The following is a 20,278-nucleotide window of genomic DNA, read 5'->3' on the forward strand; positions in this document are numbered from 1 at the left end:
AAACAAAACAAAAAGAAGATCCATTACATTTACTGGCTTTTCAAGGGTTCTAAGAAAATGCAAACAGAAGATGGTTAGAAAGGAGGGGCTTAGTTTTTTCCACCCAGGGGAGGGGCTCAGTTCTTTCCATCCAGGGCAGCCCCACTGCTAACCTAGACTCAGAGTTGCTCCAAACAATGTCCTCTCACTTCCACTCCTTACCCTAGTTTCGACTCCAGCCCCGAAAACAGCCAGAGAGAGGCCTTGGGGATAAAGGTCTTTATTGAACAACCTTATCTCACTCAGTAACAAAAGAGCAGGAGGCAACAATTCCCCCAGAAGTCTGCAGCCGTGTCCACCCTTGACAGTAGGATGCATGGCTGCTGATACATCAGCTACAGTTTAGAGCCCCTGGTGGTCACTTAGATATCATAATTGGGGTTCTTCCGAAGGATAACAAAACCTTCCAGAATGGGGGTAACAGGAAGAAACTCCTCAGTGGCCAATTCTGCCCGTTCCCCGTGGGCCAACAACACTGGGGTTGTATGTGTCTGGAACCCTGTGATGGTCTTCGGCTTGCCAGCCTGGCCCACCACATCCACTGCCTGTAGGGTAAGAAAATGGAAAAGATGGAAAAGTAGCAACAACCCACTGCCCACGTCAGTTTCAGCAAAGCAAGTATATGTACATTCTCCAGTTTGGGAATACAGCCTGAGCCCTCCCCTCTACTCAACCTCTCACCTGACCCACACGGACAGACACTGGCAATGGCCGCAGTTCCTCATCAAACGTAACCAGCATTCGGGGCTGCATGGCAGCCACCAGCCCATACAATACATAGTGTGATTTGCCTAGAATAACTGAGGGAAGCAGACAGGACAAAAAGCTGGGAGACAAAAGGGCAGGCCTGGCCAGAAACACTAGAGCCCACCTCAGCCCTGACCCTTTAACCCCTCAGTCATACGACTGAATCCATACTCCTCCCCTCATATAACCTACTACTAACCCAGAGATACCCCCACCTCACTTTGCTTACAGCCCTTAGACTTGAAAATCGCACTTCCCGTGACTTAGGAGCAGATGCTGGGCACACCACCCTCAAGCCTCTTCGGGCCAGATCGAAAGTGTGGGTGATGAAAGGCCCAAAGACTCTCAGGAACTTAGAGTGATACAGAGCTAACTTAGGGTCTTGAACTTAAATTATCCAAGTGGTCCTGGGAAGGGTGGAGTCAGAGCACTTTCTGACAGGAACTCACTGTTTCGAACATCCAGGAAAGAGACAAGCACAGTAAGCAGCCCAGCCACGGCCACTTGACTCATAAGCTGCCGGTCACTGTGGTAGGGGCAGAGGGTAAGGGTACCCTTCCCTAAATGTGTTAGGCCCTGAAAAAAACAGAGGGAAGTAGAGGTAAAGAGTCACCACTGAGGAGACATTGCCTAACCCAGCCAAACAGAACTCTCCCACGTGGTCACATCTTTCCTCCTGGGCCAGCACTCCATGTTCCTCCTTCCATCACCACAGATACTTCCCCAGCATGCTCTGTGGAGAAGAGTTCTATTCTTTACCTGTGCCAAGCGCACCATGAAGAGGTTGTTTGGGTCCTTGGCATGATATTGAGCTAACTGGCGCAGCATTGCAGCCAGACGGGCATTATTGGTACCTGGAAATGTTAAGCATTACAGAAGTGAAAAAAGGGGCCTGAAATCTTCCCCCAATCTGTTTATAATCTTCTTCTGCCCGATACTCACCACTGCCCACCATGCCCATGGCAAAAATGGAGTTATAGGAAACTTCTGGATCAGCATCATGAGAGAATTTGCTTAGGGTATCCAGGATGTTGAGTCGTGGATTTGAAACAGAGATCAGGGCCAATGCTAAAGGTACAGCCCTCCGGAGTGTAGGCTCCCCGTATCTCAGCTGATGATCCAAGAAAATACAACAATAAAGGGGAATGCAGTAAAAACAAGTTCCATTACAGGAGTGGACTGATGGGTAAAAGGGGGTCTTAACTTCTGTAGAAAAGGCACAGCAGGCCAGGCACGGTGGCTCACACCTGTAATCCCAGCACTTTGGGAGGCCGAGGCGGTTGGATCACAAGGTCAAGAGATTGAGACCATCCTGGCCAACATGGTGAAACCCTGTCTTTACTAAAAATACAAAAATTAGCTGGGCATGGTGGTGTGTGCCTGCAGTCCCAGCTACTTGGGAGGCTGAGGCAGGAGTATCACTTGAACCCAGGAGGCAGAGGTTGCAGTGAGCCAAGACCGTGCCATTGCACTCTAACCTGAGCAATAACAGCGAAACTCCGTTTCAAAAAAAAAGAAAAAAAAGAAAAGGCACAGCAAAAAGATCACCTGTCCACCAAGAAAACCCATCAGAAAACTTCGCTGGGGAACCCCAGGTCATCAAAACCAATATATTCCAATTTTCTTCACGCTATACTCACCAAGTGGCCAAAGGTTCGTAGTGCCATCTCTGCACCAATCTCCTCCCCCATAGCAATAAGGGCAATCCCCAGAACAGCCACTCCCTGCAATTGAAGAGACACCAGAACCCACTAAGCTCAAGGAATAAAAAACAGTCACCCTTGCCACAAGTCCCATCTGAAAATAAAAAGCCATCCTGTGGGGAACACCCTTACCCCTTACGTACAGAACCCAGTCTCACGCTATTTCAATACGTGGCAATACCCAGAGGGGCGCTAAAGCAAAAACCAAACCTAGCTTCCCTGTATGCTTATCTCTTCTCAGAGCCTCTCTGAAAGTGCCCAGCTGCCCATATAACCTGATGTGCTCCCATGTCTGCAGGGGCTTCCTTTTTGTCCTTGTCCTTCTTTTCTTTCTTGTCTTTGTCTTCCTCCTTCTCTTTGGAGTCAAAGTGTTCACTACAAATGTGGAGCAGCTGCTGCACCTTCAGCACATTCCCAGAGCCTGCATTAGGGTGGTGAGGGAGAACGGACAGAAATGAGAAGTTACCAAGGAAATGCTTTGGAAAACAGTAGAAGTCTAAAGAATCTAGAGCAGGTCACAATGAAGGAGAAAGGAGAAACAACCTGAAAATAAGGACCAAGAAAGAAGTGAGGAGTCACTGGGGAAGCACAAGACAGACTCATAAAGACACAGACCTGCATATGCACACACATCCACTAGTGTGTTGGCAAAACTGCGGAATGGCTCTGACACAACCTCCAGTGCAGCCAGGATTGCCTCAATAGCCTCACCCTTCCCTACAGGACAGATTCAAGGGGTCAGAGGATAGTTGCCTCCATCCAGCACAGCCTGACACATAAACCCTCCCTGTTGTATCCAGTTACTGTCAGCTCTTTGCCCAAATAGAAACATCCCCTCACCCAGGTGGTTGAGACCCAGTCCAAGAGGAAGCCAACGAGCATAAGTGTCCTTGAGCTCAGTCTCTGACTTCTCCATGATGGTCTGAAGGATAGTGGAAGTTACATCTCCATTGCAGGACCCCACTGCTATCATTCCACAGGCTAGAGCTGTCACACCTGCCACCTAGAGGTAGGAAAATCAGTATTACACACAGTAAGTTATTAAAACATTTATGTCTTGATTCAAGATAGCCTATTCCTACAGTCCACTGCAAGATATTCTCTCTAATTACATTAGTTTATAATCCCTTTTTGATGGCAGATCAAAATAACAATAGTAGCCATGACTCATTGAATATATACTATATGCCAGCCACTAGGCCAACTGTTTTGCGTACTATCGACATTTAACCCTCATGACAACCCCAGGATCACAGGTCCTGAGGTTATCCCCTGCACTGCCTTTTTTTTTTTTTTTTTTGAGACAGAGTCTCACTCTATCGCCAGGCTGGAGTGCAGTGGCGCAATCTCGGCTCACCGCAACCTCTACCTCCTGGGTTCAAGTGATTCTCCTGCCTCAGCCTCCTGAGTAGCTGGGACTACAGATGCGTGCCACCATGCCCAGCTAATTTTTGTATTTAGTAGAGACGGGGTTTCACCTTGTTAGACAGGATGGTCTTGATCTCTTGACTTTGTGATCCGCCCGCCTCAGCCTCCCAAAGTGCTGGGATTACAGGCTTGAGCCACCGCACCTGGCCGTTATCCCCGTTTATGGATGAGAAAAATATGGCCTGAAGAGACTGAATTACTTGTTCAAGATCATACTGCTTATAAGCAGAGGTGGCAAGATTTGAACTCAAGTCTTTCTGACTCTAAAACCTATACCACTAGCCACCATGCTATATTTATCCATTAATGATGCTGCACAAGTATGAACATTTAAGGCTGACCAATGTCTACAATACTAAGGAGAATCATCAACCCCAGGCTGTGTTAAGTTACACTTCACTCTAGTCCAAGTAGTTTCTCAGACATTCCAAGGGACAGAACGCAATACTAAAATGTTAACTTTTGTTGTTTTTTTTTTTTAAAGACAGGGTCTCACTCTGTCACCCAGGCTGGAGTGCAGTGGCACAATCTTAGCTCACTGCAACCTCCACCTCCAGGTTCAAGCAATTCTCCCACCTCAGCCTCCCTAGTAGCTGGGACTATCGGCGAGTGCCACCACACCCAGCTAATTTTTCTGTGTATTTTTGGTAGAGATGGGGTTTCACAGTCTTGCCCAGATTGGTCTCAAACTGCTGGACTCAAGTGATCTGCCCACTTCAGCCTCCCAAAGTGCTGGGATTATAGGCACGAGCCACTGCACCAGGCCTAAAATGTTAACTCTTTAGCCTTAAAACCACCAGAGGCTTAGAATCCCACATCAAGGGGTTTCACTGAGGTGACACCCCTCAATACACACAAAGAGGCATGTATACGTATGCACACATGCACACACTTACTTCTTTTTCATTATTTATCACAGAAAGTAGGACTCAAAGCACCTTCCCTACTTACTCTAAATGCTCAATAGCCTCTACTTACCTCCATACTGGACTTTGAATCTCCCATCACAGGCAGCAGCAGTGTTAGGACATCTTCACGATTTGAGCCAGCATAGGCCAAGCCTAGCCTGCAAAAGCCATGGGGAGGCGGTCCCCAACACATACCCAAGGATGCAGCAAGAAAAGAACAAAAAGAGAATCAGTCATTCATTCACCATTTCAACAAACATTCACCAAGAGTCAGATACCCAGTAGGCATAGTGGTAGCCCTTGGCAATATAGGTGAAAAGGGCCCAGTTCCTGTTCTCCAGAGTGTACAGGCTGAGCACTACCAGAAAGAAAAGTGAGGAACCTTACCCAAAGATGGAACCAAGTCTCATGGTGTTGCTGTTGTGGAGAACATAGTCTGAGAGCAGTGCCAGAGCAGGGTCACACTCATTCCGGACCCCAGAGTTCACTATGCCACAGGCAAGAAGAGCTCCTGACTACAAAGAGTAAACAGATTCTTCACTCAGGATACTCTACCTTCCTCACCACAAAGGATGCTACATGGGCCTCACTGCAGCACCCACCTTAACTGGAGTTAAAAACTGGGCAGACCTCACCAGTGCAAGAGAGGCACTGCTAGGCACTAGAATATGGAAGGGGGAAGTCCCCATAAGCAGGCTGTATGCAGACGAACCTTAATGTAGTCCTCAGAGGAGTACAGGTACTTGTCAATCTGGGTGAGGCCACCATCCACATCCCACAGCAGAATCATCCCAAGAGATGCAGCTGCACTCAACATTCCTATACCAGAGAAGAATCTATTAGTCTTAAAATGGTCCTATCCTGAGGATCCTGTTATTATAAAGAGCTCTCCAAAGAACTGCACGGTGGATCCCTTGTCAGATAATTTATGACTCCAAGAGGACAAAAGAAGTGATCAAAGCAAAACAAAAGATAAAGCAGGAACGGAATTATACCATGGTCCTTGTTCTTGTAAAGCCATTTGTTGCCATCATCTGTTAGCAGCTTGTCTTGGCCAAAAGCTGCATTCACAAAGCCATTCACAAAAGAGGAGGCCAGGTTCATGCGGGCAGAGTCCACCTGAGAGCCACTGCCCCCAAACCCTGTAACAGGAGGGAGAGGAAAGAAGGTTTCAGCTAGGACAGGAAAGAAACACAGCATGGCAGCTGGTTTCTGGTTCTGAACTAGTCCTTTAGTATCCTCTACCTATACCCCCAAGCAGTGACCTGAAAAAAAGTTCATGGGGATTCTGAACTCAGTAGGATAAGCATGTTGGCCAAGCCATCACTCCCAATACAAGGGGCGTAACTACAATCCCCCAACTCCCATACACAGAGAGGGCTACTCACTGTTGTTCTCTAGGTGGGTTTTGTAGATGTCATCAGGCACCTTGGGCTCCATGATGTCCAGCTGAAGAGAAGTCAGAGGGTCACAACTGCTCCCCTAGAACTCCCCCAGCTGTCCCTTCTGCTATCCCACTGAATGGCAATTCTAATCAAGGAAAGTCTAGTCAGAGGTATAGTCGGCGAGGTGAAATGGCAGGTAGAATTATGATAAAAAAAAAGGCCTTGATGAAAAAAGAGCAGTCTCACCTCCCGAGCTAAGGCCAAGAAGTTGCTGTTGAGCTGTACATTGGACATGATCTCTGTCAGGTCCTCATACTCCTCAACGTCTTCACTCAGCTCCAGGAACACCCCATGCCGGCCTAGCATGAATGCCATCTGTTTCTGTACTACCCTGTGGAGAGAGTCCGTACATCTGCTCACCACTGCCCACTAAGGGCACAGGAAAACCCCTCAAGCCCTAACCAGAAACTACAAGTCCCAGCTCTTTATGCAAATGTCCTATTGGTGAGCTTATCTCTTTGCCAGCTTCTTCCCTACATACACATCCTTGCAGGAGGTAAAGATGTCTTCTACCAACTCCATGTCATTGAGCATCAATGCCAATCTCAGAGCTTCAGGGAACCGGCTAAACTTTCGGAACACACCCAGGGCACAACGCAGTAGGGCTGAGTTCTCAGGCTCAGGCACGTAATTCACACAACTACAAAAGTAAAAGTAACAAAGAATTCAGAAAGTGCCAGGCACTCATTTTCCCCCATTGAATTCACTTACCCAAAATAAATAATGAATACCTACTACACACCAGGCACTGTGCTAGATGTTAGTACTAAGAAGACACAAAGTCTCTGTCCTCAAGAAACTCACAGACATCAACAGATTAACTACAGCGTGATGTTATGCTTGAGCAAATGCTCTGGGAAAATAGAGGAGGCACAATTGAGAGAGGTGCTGAGGAGGGCATGCCTGCCACCCATCCCTATCATGTTCACTCACCTGGTAAGATAAAGGCAGACCTTTGCATATGCATTCTCATCAATGTCCTTCTCGAGCATGTCCACCTGCTCAATTTCCATAAGCAGGTCACAGGCCTCATGCTCTGCATTGTGGGCCATGTTGTAGGGGACAATTTCCTTCACCAGAGTGAGCAGTGGCTCCCGCTGGACCTTCTCCGCGTCATCCAGCTCCTGCCACTCCTTAGCCACTTCTCCTGCCAGATGCCTACAGATACACCCAGACGATTAAGGGAGCACAGCTTCAGGGGAAGCACTTCTCTGCGGGTCAAGGAATCCAGTGTCTGGGAAATTCAATACACTGATACTCCAAGACAGATGGTACTCCACAAGAGAATTCTGAATTATCTCAGAGCCTCAAAGCTCCCTTCAGATTCCCAAGAAGAAAGATCTTACCTGACATACTCATGACCCCATGATGCCAATTCCTCCTGGGAGCCCACTAGCCGATACTTGAGGCACTCGCGCTCCCCACTCATGGTCATGGCCAAAACAGAGATGATGTCAGCAGCAAAACGCTATAAAGAAAACAGTCCTTTGAAGTCAAACCCAACAGTCCAGCATAAAGGGAACATGCATTGTGGAATCAAGATCGTTATCTCCAAAATTTAACTATTAACTATATACCAATCTCTGTACTAGAAATTTAACACGTTATCTAAGCTAAACCTCACAAAAACCAAGGTTGGTGTTGCTATCTCCATTTTATTTATTTATTTTTTTTGAGATGCAGTTTCGCTCTCAGGATGGAGTGATGGAGTGCTGGAGTGCAATGGTGCACTCGGCTCACTGCAACCTCTGCCTCCAGGGTTCAAGCAATTCTCCTGCCTCAGCCTCCTGAGTAGCCGGGATTACAGGCGCCCACCACCACACTCAGTTAAATTTTTTTTTTTTTTTTTTTTTTGTATTTTTAGTAGAGACAGGGTTTCACCATGTTGGCCAGGCTGGTCTCAAACTCCTGACCTCAGGTGATCCACCCCCTCGGCCTCCCAAAGTGCTAGGGTTACAGGTGTGAGCCACCACACCCAGCCACTATCTTCCTTTTAAACTAACACAGCTGAAGGGTGATAAAGAAGGGATAATGTGGAGAAAAATGGAGGCTCTCAATTTTACTTTAATGGCAATTATAAACAATTAAAAGGTTTTAAGCAGAAAAGACCCATAACTGAGAAAGATCACAATAGCTGCTACATAAGAGACAGACTGTGTAGGAACAAAGGACAAAAGCAACATCAGTCAAGAGGTGCTGCAATAGCCCATGCAAAAACTGAACATTTCCAGGATGAGGGTTGTACCAGCAAGCACAGAAGTGACTGAATGTGGAACATATCTTAGAGATAAATGAATGTGCATGGGATAGAAGGAAAGAGAAAAATCAAGGTTAAACATAAGTTAAAAATTAACCATTATAATGAAACCCCAAAGTTCAATACAAATAACAGAAACGGTGTCTTCTGAGAAGTTGATCTTACTTTCAGCTCTTTTGTGGATATTTTGACTGTGATGAACTCTGCTCAAATAGATCAGGGCTTAGGTCTATCAGGCTGCCTGTGACTCACAATGAGTCCCCCCATGGTCTGGGTAAAAAGGAATTCCTAAACTAGGCCTCCACCAGGTTTGAAACTGTTTTACCTTATTCTCCCCAGGGGCCATGTTCTCATAGATTTCCTTCAGTTTGCCATAGTGTGGACGCAGAAATTTGAGAGGCTTGGGCACTGAAGTCATGGAAGTTGTAGAAGAACGAATTTGCCTTCGCAATTCCTCCAGCGCTGGTCGATACAGGGATGTATCCTTCTCCTGATCAAGAGAAGACAGGGCTCAGAAAAAAAGGAGTCACACCCCTTCAAATCATAATACAAAGATATTTAACTTAACAACTCCTCCAAGGAAATAGCTGTGTCTTATTCATTCATCTGTGATTCCTCAACTCCCTGCACCCTGCCTGGCACAAAAACAAATGACCCAAGTTAAGAGTTAAGAACTCTGCTTCTCCCACAAGAGAAAGCTGCAAAACTGTACGAATACCCTTTGTAACTCTCCTGCCTTCCAACATCATCATAACACTGACCCTAAAATACAGTCCACCGTACACAGCAGTTGCCTCAAAACAGAATAAAACGAACAAGTGGGAAAGATCCAAACATGCACCGAATCATGTTAACATCGTGACTCACCCCCAGTCGTTCCACGAGCATCTCCAGTTCATCTTGAAGCTGTTTGTCCTCCTCAGACTGGAGGGTTGGGAGAAGCAGCTCATGAAGAGAATGAATCCCAAAGACGTCCTCCTCCCACTTACCCGGGGCAGGTGGAGAATAAGCCTGCCTTCTTAGGAGGGGCCAGGTGGACAAGGAAACAGTGGGAATAGGAAGCCCTGGTGGGAAATCAGCCTAGGTTCTGAACCAGGCTCTACTTGAAAGCCACTCTAGGAAACGGAGGTGACAATGACCCGCCCGAGTCCACCTCACGCGGCGGTGGTGAGGGTTGGTGGGGACGGCGGAGGTGACAGCGCGGAACGGAGAATGAGGAGCAGAGAGGCAGGGTGCCGGGAGTCCTGAGGGTCGCCCCAACCGCCCTCTCCCTGGTGCGGTAGGGTCGTTGGGTGTCGGGCCTGAGGCCTGCGGGGCCGCCGTGACTCAGCCCCGCGGCCTCCTCCGCCGGCTCTCGGGGTCGCGCCTCACCAGCTCCTGTTCTTTGTCCTTGTCCCCAGCATCCCGCCGCTCCTTGCCGCTCGGCTTCTCGTCCGTGCCGCCGGGGGCCGCCGCTGGGGGCTGCTGGGGCTGCACCGGCGCCTTGTCCCGGCCTCCCTCCTCCATCTCCGCCGCCACTGCCGGCCCGCTGCGCGCGCACCCGCTCGCACCGCCCTTTTTCCCACACCGCCTCGCGCGCGTCGGCCGCAGCGCCCCTCCTCCTCCAGAGGCCACCCGCGACCGGAAACGCCGGGGCGAGCCGGGGACGCTCGGCGACCCATCCACCCACACAGCCTGAGAGCCCCGCCCCTGACCCCGCCCTCGGAGGCAGGCGGAGACTACAATTCCCAGCCTCCCCCGCGCCATAGGCACTCCGGGCCCCCGACGTCTTCGGAGTTTCCTGCAACCAGCGGGACTTCGCCGTGTGGCGTTTGGGTACGCTCGCTGCCCGCTGCCGTAGATGGTCGGTTTGCGACCCGAGATACCGAGTTTTCCTTGGCCATAGGTTTTTCTCATAACGGTGTAAATGGGACCCACAGTGACACTCCAGTTGGCTGCGTGGCGCGACAGACAAACTAGATTTCTTGAAGTCCAGGACGCTTGATTGCCGCCTGTATAAAGTCTGTGTAACTGTGTCTAGCCCCACACCACTGTGAAATATTAACTTCATTTGGCTTTGTTATTGTTGTTGCTTTTGAGGAGACTCGCTCTCTCGCCCAGGCTGGAGTGCAGTGGCGCGATCTCAGCTCACTGCAACCTCCCCATACCGAGTTCAGGCGATTCTCGTGCCTCAGCCCAATAGCTGGGATTACAGGCGCCCGCCACCAAGCCCAGCTAATTTTTGTATTTTTTAGTAGAGATGGGGATTTCACTATGTTGGCCAGGCTGGTCTCGAACTCCTGACCTCAAGTTATCTGCCTGCCTCGGCCTCCCAAAGTGCTGGAATTACAGGCATGAGCCACTGTGCCTGGCCTGGAACTGTGTCTTATTCATCTTTATGCTCCTAGCCTCCAGCCTAGTGCCTGGCTTGTGGTAGGCCTTGATAAATATTTGCAGAGTGCATGCATGCGTGAATGAATGAATGAATGAATGGCTTTGCATTCATCTTCAGGCCATCTTTGTGTATAATAATGACCCACTGGGGGCTGTCTTTGGAGGCCAGAACTAGGCATTGGAAAATCATCAGGTTTCTCTATTTGTGAATCATGACAGACCCACTAACACTTTTTTTTTTTTTTTTTTTTTTTTTTTTTTGAGATGGAGTCTCTCTCTGTCACCCAGGCTGGAGTGCAGTGGCGCGATCTCGGCTCACTGCAACCTCCGCCTCCCAGGTTCAAGCGATTCTTCTGCCTCAGCCTCTCAAGTAGCTGGGGATTACAGTCACGTACCACCACGCCTGGCTAATTTTTGTATTTTTAGTAGAGACAGGTTTCACCGTGTTTGTCAGGCCGGTCTGGAACTCCTGACGTGGTGATCCGCCTGCCTTGGCCTCCCAAACTGTTGGGATTACAGGCGTGAGCCACTGCGCAACGCCTATTAACCTCATTTGATATTCTTCCGCAGTTGAAAGAGAATACTCTGCTATTCCCGTGGCTACCATTTTAAATACTTTGGGGAGCGAGGTGGAGTCGAAATGGATCAATAAAGCCCTGTGCTTCCCGCCAAGTTCTGGAGTTAAAAGCAGAACAAGACAAGGTCTTCCTCCGCTGTCTTCTCGTCTTTCCCTGTGAAGTCTTAGAGGAGTGTGACTGACGCGCTTATGTCAGGACTGCTTTTGAGTGAATCCATGCACTTCTTACAACCTTTTGAGATTGGTAGGGTTAGGTCCATTTTACAGAGGAGATCATATCAGGTAGTAGAATGAGGATTTATTTTTTATTTTATTTATTTATTTATTTTGAGAAAGTGTTTCTCTCCTGTTGCCCAGGCTGGAGTGCAATGGCGAAATCTCGGCTCACCACAACCTCCGCCTCCCGGGTTCAAGCGATTCTCCTGCCTCAGCTTCCCAAGTAGTTGGGGATTACACATGTGCCACCACGCCCAGCTACTTTTTGTATTTTTAGTAGAGACGGGGTTTCGCCCTGTTGGTCAGTCTGGTCTCCAACTCCCGAACACAGATGATCCGCCCGCCTCAGCCTCCCAAAGTGCTGGGATTACGAGCGTGAGCCACCGCGCCCGGCCGAATCAGGATTTAAAGCTCAGTCTTCCAGTCTTCAAAGCCCTCGACTGTTTTAGGCAAACCCCAAAGTTTCTTCTTTTTTCTTTTTTTGAGAGGGAGTCTCGCTTTGTTGCCCAGGCCAGAGTGCAGTGGCGCGATCTCGGCTCACTGCAAGCTCCGCCTCCCGGGTTCACGCCATTCTCCTGCCTCAGCCTTTCCAGTAGCTGGGACTACAGGTGCCCGCCACCACGCCCGACTAATTTTTTGTATTTTTAGTAGAGACGGGGTTTCACCGTGTTAGCCGGGATGGTCTCGATCTCGTGACCTCGTGATCCGCCCGTCTTGGCCTCCCAAAGCGTGCTGGGATTACAGGCCTGAGCCACTGCGCCCAGCTCAGAGTTTCTTCTTCAGCTGTGTGTGTGTGTGTGTGTGTGTGTGTGTAAGGTGAGAAAAAAGGAAGTAACTCTTCTCCCTTTCACCTAGTGGGAACACTCAGGAGTCTTCTAGGAATCTTATTTTATGGGTTCTGACACATTGAAGAGTAAAAGACACCTAGTACAACATAGCACTGAATGAATGTTGGCTAAATGTTCGTGTAGATACAGAAGTAAAGGTCTGAATCCATTTTAAATACCTGTTGCTCTTTTCCACTCAGTGTTTGGATTCTAGGCATAAACTTCCATTGCCATTACCAATGACTCCCCCAGCGCTGGTCTGCAGACAAAAATTCAACAGTCCATAACTGTTCTGCCTATTCTATCTCTGGCTTCACGGTGTCCATACATTTTCACGCTTTCTTCAGTCATCTGTAGAGGGATTTTTTCTAAATCTCCTCTTTATCCATGACTTCTTTTTTTTCTTTTCTTTCTTTTTTTCTTTCTTTTGTTTTTTGAGACGGAGTCTTACTCTGTTGCCCAAGCTGGAGTGTAATGGCGCGATCTCGGCTCACTGCAACCTCCGCCTCCTGGGTTCAAGTGATTCTCCTGCCTCAGCCTCCCGAGTAGCTGGGATTATAGGCACGCGCCAACTTGCCCAGCTAATATTTGTATTTTTGGTGGAGACGGGGTTTCACCATGTTGGCCAGGCTGGTCTTGAACTCCTGACCTCAGGTGATCCGCCCATCTCAGCCTCCCAAAGTGTTGGAATTACAGGTGTGAGCCACCGTGCCCAGCCCCATGACTTCTATCAGATCACAGATTTTGTGCCACATACCAGTCACACCCCAGCCAGTACCTTAGAGGAGGTAAGGTGATGTGGCTTTAATAAAGCTCAGGTGACTGCAGATGAAGAGTAAATGAATAGGTGTTGTAGTATGTTTCAACATTTTTGTAGGTTTGAAATGTTTTGAAATAAAACATTGAGGGTTTTACACATAGGAGAACACAAGTTTTAGAGGTAGATCTGATATTTACAACCAAATTCTGCCATTCACCAGCCGCGAAGCTTGGGCAAGCTACCTAATCTCTCTCAGCCTGGTTTCTGCTTCTGTAAAATGTGAATCATAAAGTATTTCTCTTGTAAGTTGTTATGAAGAAATGAGGCTGGGAGCGGTGGCTCACGCCTGTAATCCCAGCACTTTGGGAGGCCAAGGCGGGTGGATCATGAGGTCAGGAGTTCGAGATCAGTCTGGCCAACATAGTGAAACTCTGTCTCTACTAAAAATACAAAAATTAGCTGAATATGGTGGCATGCGCCTGTAGTCCCAGCTACTTGGGAGGCTGAGGCAGGAGAATGGTGTGAACCTGGGAGGCGAAGGTTGTGGTGAGCCAGGATTGCACCACTGCACTCCAGCCTGGGCAACAGAGTGAGACTCAATCTCAAAAAAAAAAAGAAAAGAGCTGAGGTATTTAAAGTGCCCAGGTAGATGCCTGGCAACTAGAAAGCAGGCAGTTGTCATTTTATTTTCCAATTACCTCAAATCTACAGGGTGAGTTAAATATTCTTGTCCCCTACTCCCCACCTCCAAGCCCTCAAGCTTCCAAGTTTCTCTTGCCAAATGCAAATGTCTGGCCATTCTTTTGTTTTTCTTTTGGAGACGGAGTCTCACTCTGTCACTAGGCTGGAGTGCAGTGGCGCAATCTCAGTTCACTGCAACCTCCACCTCCTGGGTTCAAGCGATTCTCCTGCCTTAGCCTCCTGAGTAGTAGGGATTACAGGTGCCCACCACCATGCTGGCTAATTTTTTTTTTTGAGACGGAGTCTTGCTCAGTCGCCCAGACTGGAGTGCAGTGGCACGATCTCAGCTCACTGCAAGCTCCACCTCCCAGGTTCACGCCATTCTCCTGCCTCAGCCTCCCGAGTAGCTGGGACTACAGGCGCCCGCCACCACGCCTAGCTAATCTTTTTTGTATTTTTAGTAGAGACGGGGTTTCACCATGTTAGCCAGGATGGTCTCGATCTCCTGACCCCGTGATCCACCCGTCTCGGCCTCCCAAAGTGCTGGGATTACAGGCTTGAGCCACCGTGCCCGGCGCTAATTTTTGTATTGTTAGTAGAGACGGGGTTTTGCCACGTTGGGCAGGCTGATCTCAAAATCCTGATCTCAAGTGATCCACCCACCTTGGCCTCTCAAAGTGCCGGGATTACAGGTGTGAGTCACTGTGCCCAGCTGTGGCCATTTTTTCAAGGCCCCTTGATAACACTGATGTCCTGCTTCACACTTCATTTCATCCAAAGTATTTTTCTAGGAGCACTCCTTCCTACCATATCACCAAACTCCCAGCCTCGTGGCCAAACTGCTCTCCAATCGGGGCCAACCCATTACCTGACCCTACCGTCCTCCTTCCTTACATTACATCTGGAAGCCTGCCATGCTGCCCCCCAAACACGGCCTAAGCCGTAGAGCTATAGTATCTTATGGATAGCTCACACATCAGAGAACTGTTCAACCCAAAGCCATCACTTACATAACAGCAGGCATGCTCCTGGCAGCACTTAGCATTGCACTGTCTCCACTGGCTTGCTTCTTTCTTTGTGAGATATTCTTCAAACAGCCAGATTGTGCTGTGGCCCTTCTTACTCTTAATTCCTGGGACTGACAGCGAATTGTATTTTTTTATTTTATTTTTTCTTTTTTGAGACAGAGTTTCCCTCTTGTTGCCCAGGCTGGAGTGCAGTGGCACAATCTCGGCTCACTGCAACCTCCGCCTCCCAGGTTCAAGTGATTCTCCTACCTCAGCCTCCCAAGTAGCCGGGATTACAGGCATGTGCCGCCACACCTGGCTAATTTTTTTTTTTTTTTTTTTTTGAGATGAAGTCTTGCTCTGTCACCCAGGCTGGAGTGCAGTGGCACCATCTCAGCTCACTGCAAGCTCCACCTCCCAGGTTCAAGCGATTCTCCTGCTTCAGCCTCCCGAGTAGCTGGGACCACAGGCGCCCGCCACCACGCCCAGCTAATTTTTTGTATTTTTAGTAGAGACGGGGTTTCACCGTGTTAGCCAGGATGGTCTCGATCTCCTGACCTCGTGATCTGCCTGCCTTGGCCTCCCAAAGTGCTGGGATTACAGGCATGAGCCACCACGCCCGGCCTAATTTTTTGTATATTTAGTAGAAACGGGGTTTTACCATGTTAGCCAGGCTGGTCTCAAACTCCTGACCTTAAGTGATCCACCAGCCTCGGCCTCCCAAAATGTTGGGATTACAGGTGTGAGCCACTGTGCCCGGCCTTTTCTCCCTTTCATACCTAGTCCCACAGAAGATTTTAAAATTCTCTCTTTTCATACCTACTATTACTACCACCCTTCTACGGACTCATAATCCGTTATTATGTCCCTTTCACTTATCCCCTTTTGATCATTCTAAACACTTCACCATTTCTGAACAGGCCTTGCCCCTTCAGTTGATTGGCCATTTCACATTGTTGTTCCTTCTGTATGAAACACCTTTCACTGTTTGTCAGCTAGTAAATTCTCCCATCCTCTGAGCTCCAGCTCCATGTCACCAGTCCAGGGAGCTTTTCCTACCCTACCTTTAGGTTATTCGTTTCTTCCTTGTGCTCTCATCATGCTTGGCACATACCTCTCCCTCCCTAGACTCTGAGCCCTTGGAGGACAGGAACTGTGCTCTGTCGCCCAAGCTGGAGTGCAGTGGCAAGATCTCAGCTTGCTGCAACCTCTGCCTCCCGGGTTCAGGTGATTTTCCTGCTTCAGCCTCCCAAGTAACTGGGACTACAGGCATGCACCAGCACACCCCGCTAATTTTTATAGTTTTTAGTAGAGACAGGGTTTCACTGTGTTGGCCAGGCTGGTCTCGAACTCCTGACCTCAAGTTATCTGCCTGCCTCGGCCTCCCAAAGTGCTGGAATTACAGGCATGAGCCACTGTGCCTGGCCTGGAACTGTGTCTTATTCATCTTTATGCTCCTAGCCTCCAGCCTAGTGCCTGGCTTGTGGTAGGCCTTGATAAATGTTTGCAGAATACATGCATGCGTGAATGAATGAATGAATGAATGGCTTTGCATTCATCTTCAGGCCATCTTTGTGTATAATAATGACCCACTGGGGGCTGTCTTTGGAGGCCAGAACTAGGCATTGGAAAATCATCAGGTTTCTCCATTTGTGAATCATGACAGACCTACTAAAACTACTTTTTTTTTTTTGAGATGGAGTCTCCCTCTGTCGCCCAGGCTGGAGTGCAGTGGCGCGATCTCGGCTCACTGGGTTCAAGCGATTCTCCTGCCTCAGCCTCCTGAGTAGCTGGGATTACAGTCACGTACCACCACGCCTGGCTAATTTTTGTATTTTCAGTAGAGACAGGGTTTCACCATGTTGGTCAGGCTGGTCTCGAACTCCTGACGTGGTGATCCACCTGCCTTGGCCTCCCAAAGTGCTGGGATTACAGGCATGAGCCACTGCGCCTGGCCTGCTTTTTTTAATTAAAAAAGAAAAAATAGGACCTCCAATACTGCAGAAAACTGTGCTTAGTTTTATGAGGGACTCTCTTTCACCCGGACATTTCCAAAGTGCTGTCAGGTGTGTGAAATCATACTTCTTGGCATATGTTAGCTTATTGTGGATGGGAATTAATTAGACTTACCAATGGGACTGCATAAGGGATGGCCCAGCACTTTACCAATAATTGCTTTCCTGTATCCACTGAGGAGCACCATCCTTTATTTCCCCTTCTGCCTTGACACACCAGAGCGTATTACATGTGCATACTCAGCCTGACAGGGCTACTAAGGGTAAAGGTTACATCTCTTACCTGATGTTCACCTTGCCTTGCCTCTGGAACCAAGCACCTGCAGTGTTCAACAAACAGGTGTTCCCTGGCTTGATTTCAGCTCAATGTGTGCTTAGGTTTCCTGAAGCTGTCTGGTTGTCACATGTGCCTTGCCCAGGGGATCTGGGTTGCATGGAAATGCATCTGCTGCTGATGGTCCCACTCAGAAGTATGGTGAAGTTGCCCAGAAGACAGATGTCTGTGTTTGAGTCTAAATTCTGTTGTGCCGGAAGACTGACTGGTGGTGATTAAGGGGATCTGAGTTCCAAATCTAACTTCAAAGCAATCTGTCTTGTCTGACATTGGAAGTTACGTGATCTTTTTCCTTAGTTTCTCCATTTGTAAAATAGAGACAATGATAGAACCTCCTTGCGAATCGTTGTGTGCATTTCATGAGAAGGTATGTTTAAAGTGTTTAGCACAAGCTTAAGCAAAATAGGGACTCAGTAAATTAAGGTTAGCCATCATCATCATCATTTGACACTTTGACCTTTTTGCAATATGAGGTTTTAATACCCCACTGACCAGCCTGTCAGAATCGTAAACTGGCCTCTGAAATTAAGTGTCAGGGAAAGGCTAAGACTTTATCTGCCAAGCGTCTCTCCTCTGTCATTATGCTGTCTGACATTATAAATCTCATCTGAATGTCACAAGTCATTTATTACTATCTCTTTGGGTGCTGGAATTTGCTAAGCCCATGGATTCACTTTTTAGAGCATTAAAGCAGAAATGCTCCTCAGAGATCATCTCATCCAATTCACTTGTTTTACAGACTGCAGAAGATACTGAGACCTGAAGGCCTAATGTCATACAGCTCAAGGATGGCAGAGCTGGAGCTAGACCAGGCCTGCAGATGTGATGGCCCTCCTCTTTCCAATACATGCAGTCATTTACCCTGGAGTCATGCTCTTAGAGACTCAGGCTGTGCTTTCCCTGGGTCATGGAGTTCCTCAGAACACCTTCCTCCTTTCTCAGCAGTCGGCTACTTTCTTCCTTTCATGGGCAGCCAGCACTTTGAGGTCACATGACAGAGATCCACATACAGCTCTTTATGGAGAGATTGTGGGACACATACTAGTGCCATTCACCAAGGGGCCAAGGACCAGCAGCAATCATAACCAGAGCTTCACTCCTCCCCTTCCAGACTGAACAAACTCATCCCTACTTGCACCTTGGAGAGCACTAAGGTTTTTTTTGTGTTTTTGTTTGTTTGTTTTTGAGACGTAGTCTCGATCTGTAGCCCAGCCTGGAGTGCAGTGGTGCAATCTCGGCTCACTACAACCTCTACCTCCCAGGTCCCAGTTCAAGCAATCTCTCCTGTCTCAGCCTCCCAAGTAGCTGGGATTACAGGCATGCGCCACCACGCCCAGCTAATTTTTGTATTTTTAGTAGAGATGGGGTTTCACCATGTTGGCCAGGCTGGTCTCAAACACCAGACCTTGTGATCCACCTGCCTCGGCCTCCCAAAGTGCTGGGATTATAGGCATGAGCCACCGCGCCCCGCCTAGAGCACTGAGTTTTAAAGAGAATTGAGATTGAGGCCGGGTGCTATGGCTCACGCCTGTAATCCCAGCACTTTGGGAGGCTGAGGCAGGGGGAGTCAGGAGTTTGAGGTCAGGAGTTTGAGATCAGCCTGGCCAACATGGTGAAACCCCATCTCTACTAAAAATACAAAAATTAGCTAGGTGTGGTGGCTCATGCCAGTAATCCCAGCTACTTGGGAGGCTGAGGGAGGAGAATCACTTGAACCCAGGAGGCGGAGGTTGCACCACTGCACTCCAGCCTGGGTGACAGAGCGAGACTCCATCTCAAAAATAAAAAATAAAGATAATTGAGATTGGACTCTTTCCACTGTTTTGCTGTAGTTCTCATTTCATAGGTGAAGAAACTGAGGCTCATGGAGGTTAGGGAATGGGTGAAGCTCACAAAACTATCAGAGCTTCCATTGCAGCCCAGCTCTCTTTGACTGCAGTGAAGTAGTTAGGGTTAGATTTGTAAAATGGAGACTAGAGTATTTGTAAAGAGCTGTTGCTGCAAGGATTAGGTGAGCTCATGAAGGTGGAAGTGCCAACAGAAGAAGAGTCACCTAAGGGAAGAAGAAACTTCTCATTCATCAGTTTTTTTGTTTTGTTTTGTTTTGTTTTCTAAGAGATGAAGTCTTGCTATGTTGCCCACGCTGGATTTGAACTCTTGAGCTCCAGCAATCCTCCCACCTCAGCCTCCTGAGTAGTTGGGACTACAGGTGCACCACCTCACCTATCCTATTCATTTTTATATCACCAGTGCCTGACACATTGTTGATAAATCAATATATTTTTTGAAAATAAGCCTATGAATGTATAAATTAATAAATGCATGAATGAATAAAGAAATGAGCCACCTACGGAGCTTGCAGTGAGCTGAGATCCGGCCACTGCACTCCAGCCTGGGCGACAGAGCGAGACTCCGTCTCAAAAAAAAAAAAAAAAAAAAAAAATGAGCCACCTAGCACAGGTGCCTGGAACACAGGAGGTATTCAGTCAATGTTCCTTTTCCCTCCCTCACTCTGGAGGGTAGAGTCCATATGCGCAGTCTCTGTGCCTGGCACTTGGTAGGCCTAATGAGTGCGTGTAGGTGGAATGAGTGACTCTCAGGAGCTCTGAGCCTTTGAGGTTAGAAGGAAATGTTTGTCTTTTCAGCTATAAGTGGAGGCCAGGGCTTTGAGCTCTGGGAGCTCAGGGAGTGATATGCTACCTTGCCCAGGACTTCCCACCACTGCAGGGTAAGGGCCGCCCATCTTCCAAGCTGACCCTGGCCAAGTAGTTACCCAGACTCAGTGTCAGGCCCGGCTGCACGCACCAGTGGAGGGAAGCAGCAAATCCTTCCAGCTGTAGAACAGCTGGGGATGGGGCTATGGCCACCAGTTAGCAGACAATGTATTCTGCCCAGCCAGACTCAACTTCCTTCCATTCCTCCATCCTGCCTCTCTTTCTCTGTCTTCTCTGGGCTTCAAAT

General features: G+C 48.3%; 1 protein-coding gene across 1 annotated transcript; it reads right to left on the bottom strand.

Annotated features, from left to right (window-relative positions):
* Window positions 1-241: 241 nt before the first annotated feature.
* Window positions 242-10,197, bottom strand: PSMD2 (proteasome 26S subunit, non-ATPase 2). The gene is made up of 21 exons (XM_010366180.1): window positions 9,899-10,197; window positions 9,395-9,451; window positions 8,853-9,017; window positions 7,617-7,738; window positions 7,204-7,428; window positions 6,752-6,910; window positions 6,457-6,601; window positions 6,214-6,274; window positions 5,821-5,967; window positions 5,538-5,644; window positions 5,213-5,340; window positions 4,896-4,983; window positions 3,330-3,492; window positions 3,105-3,206; window positions 2,765-2,910; window positions 2,427-2,510; window positions 1,729-1,897; window positions 1,546-1,640; window positions 1,236-1,362; window positions 721-839; window positions 242-584 (listed from the first exon to the last, which is right to left on the bottom strand). Exons 1-21 carry the CDS (start codon window positions 10,031-10,033, stop codon window positions 402-404), a joined length of 2,727 nt encoding a protein of 908 aa, XP_010364482.1. The 5' UTR covers window positions 10,034-10,197; the 3' UTR covers window positions 242-401.
* Window positions 10,198-20,278: the final 10,081 nt, after the last annotated feature.

This window comes from Rhinopithecus roxellana, chromosome 1 (genome assembly GCF_007565055.1).
Source record: "Rhinopithecus roxellana isolate Shanxi Qingling chromosome 1, ASM756505v1, whole genome shotgun sequence".
In the NCBI taxonomy this organism is placed as follows: domain Eukaryota; kingdom Metazoa; phylum Chordata; class Mammalia; order Primates; family Cercopithecidae; genus Rhinopithecus; species Rhinopithecus roxellana.

Coding starts and splice junctions, on each gene's coding strand:
- PSMD2 (XM_010366180.1), bottom strand. CDS start 10,033: ATGGAGGAGGGAGGCCGGGACAAGGCGCCGGTGCAGCCCCAGCAGCCC. Junction 7,739..8,852: donor TGGCCCCTGGGGAGAATAAG/GTAAAACAGTTT, acceptor TTTTCTTTATAG/CGTTTTGCTGCTGACATCAT. Junction 2,511..2,764: donor CAGACATGGGAGCACATCAG/GTTATATGGGCA, acceptor CTTCAATTGCAG/GGAGTGGCTGTTCTGGGGAT.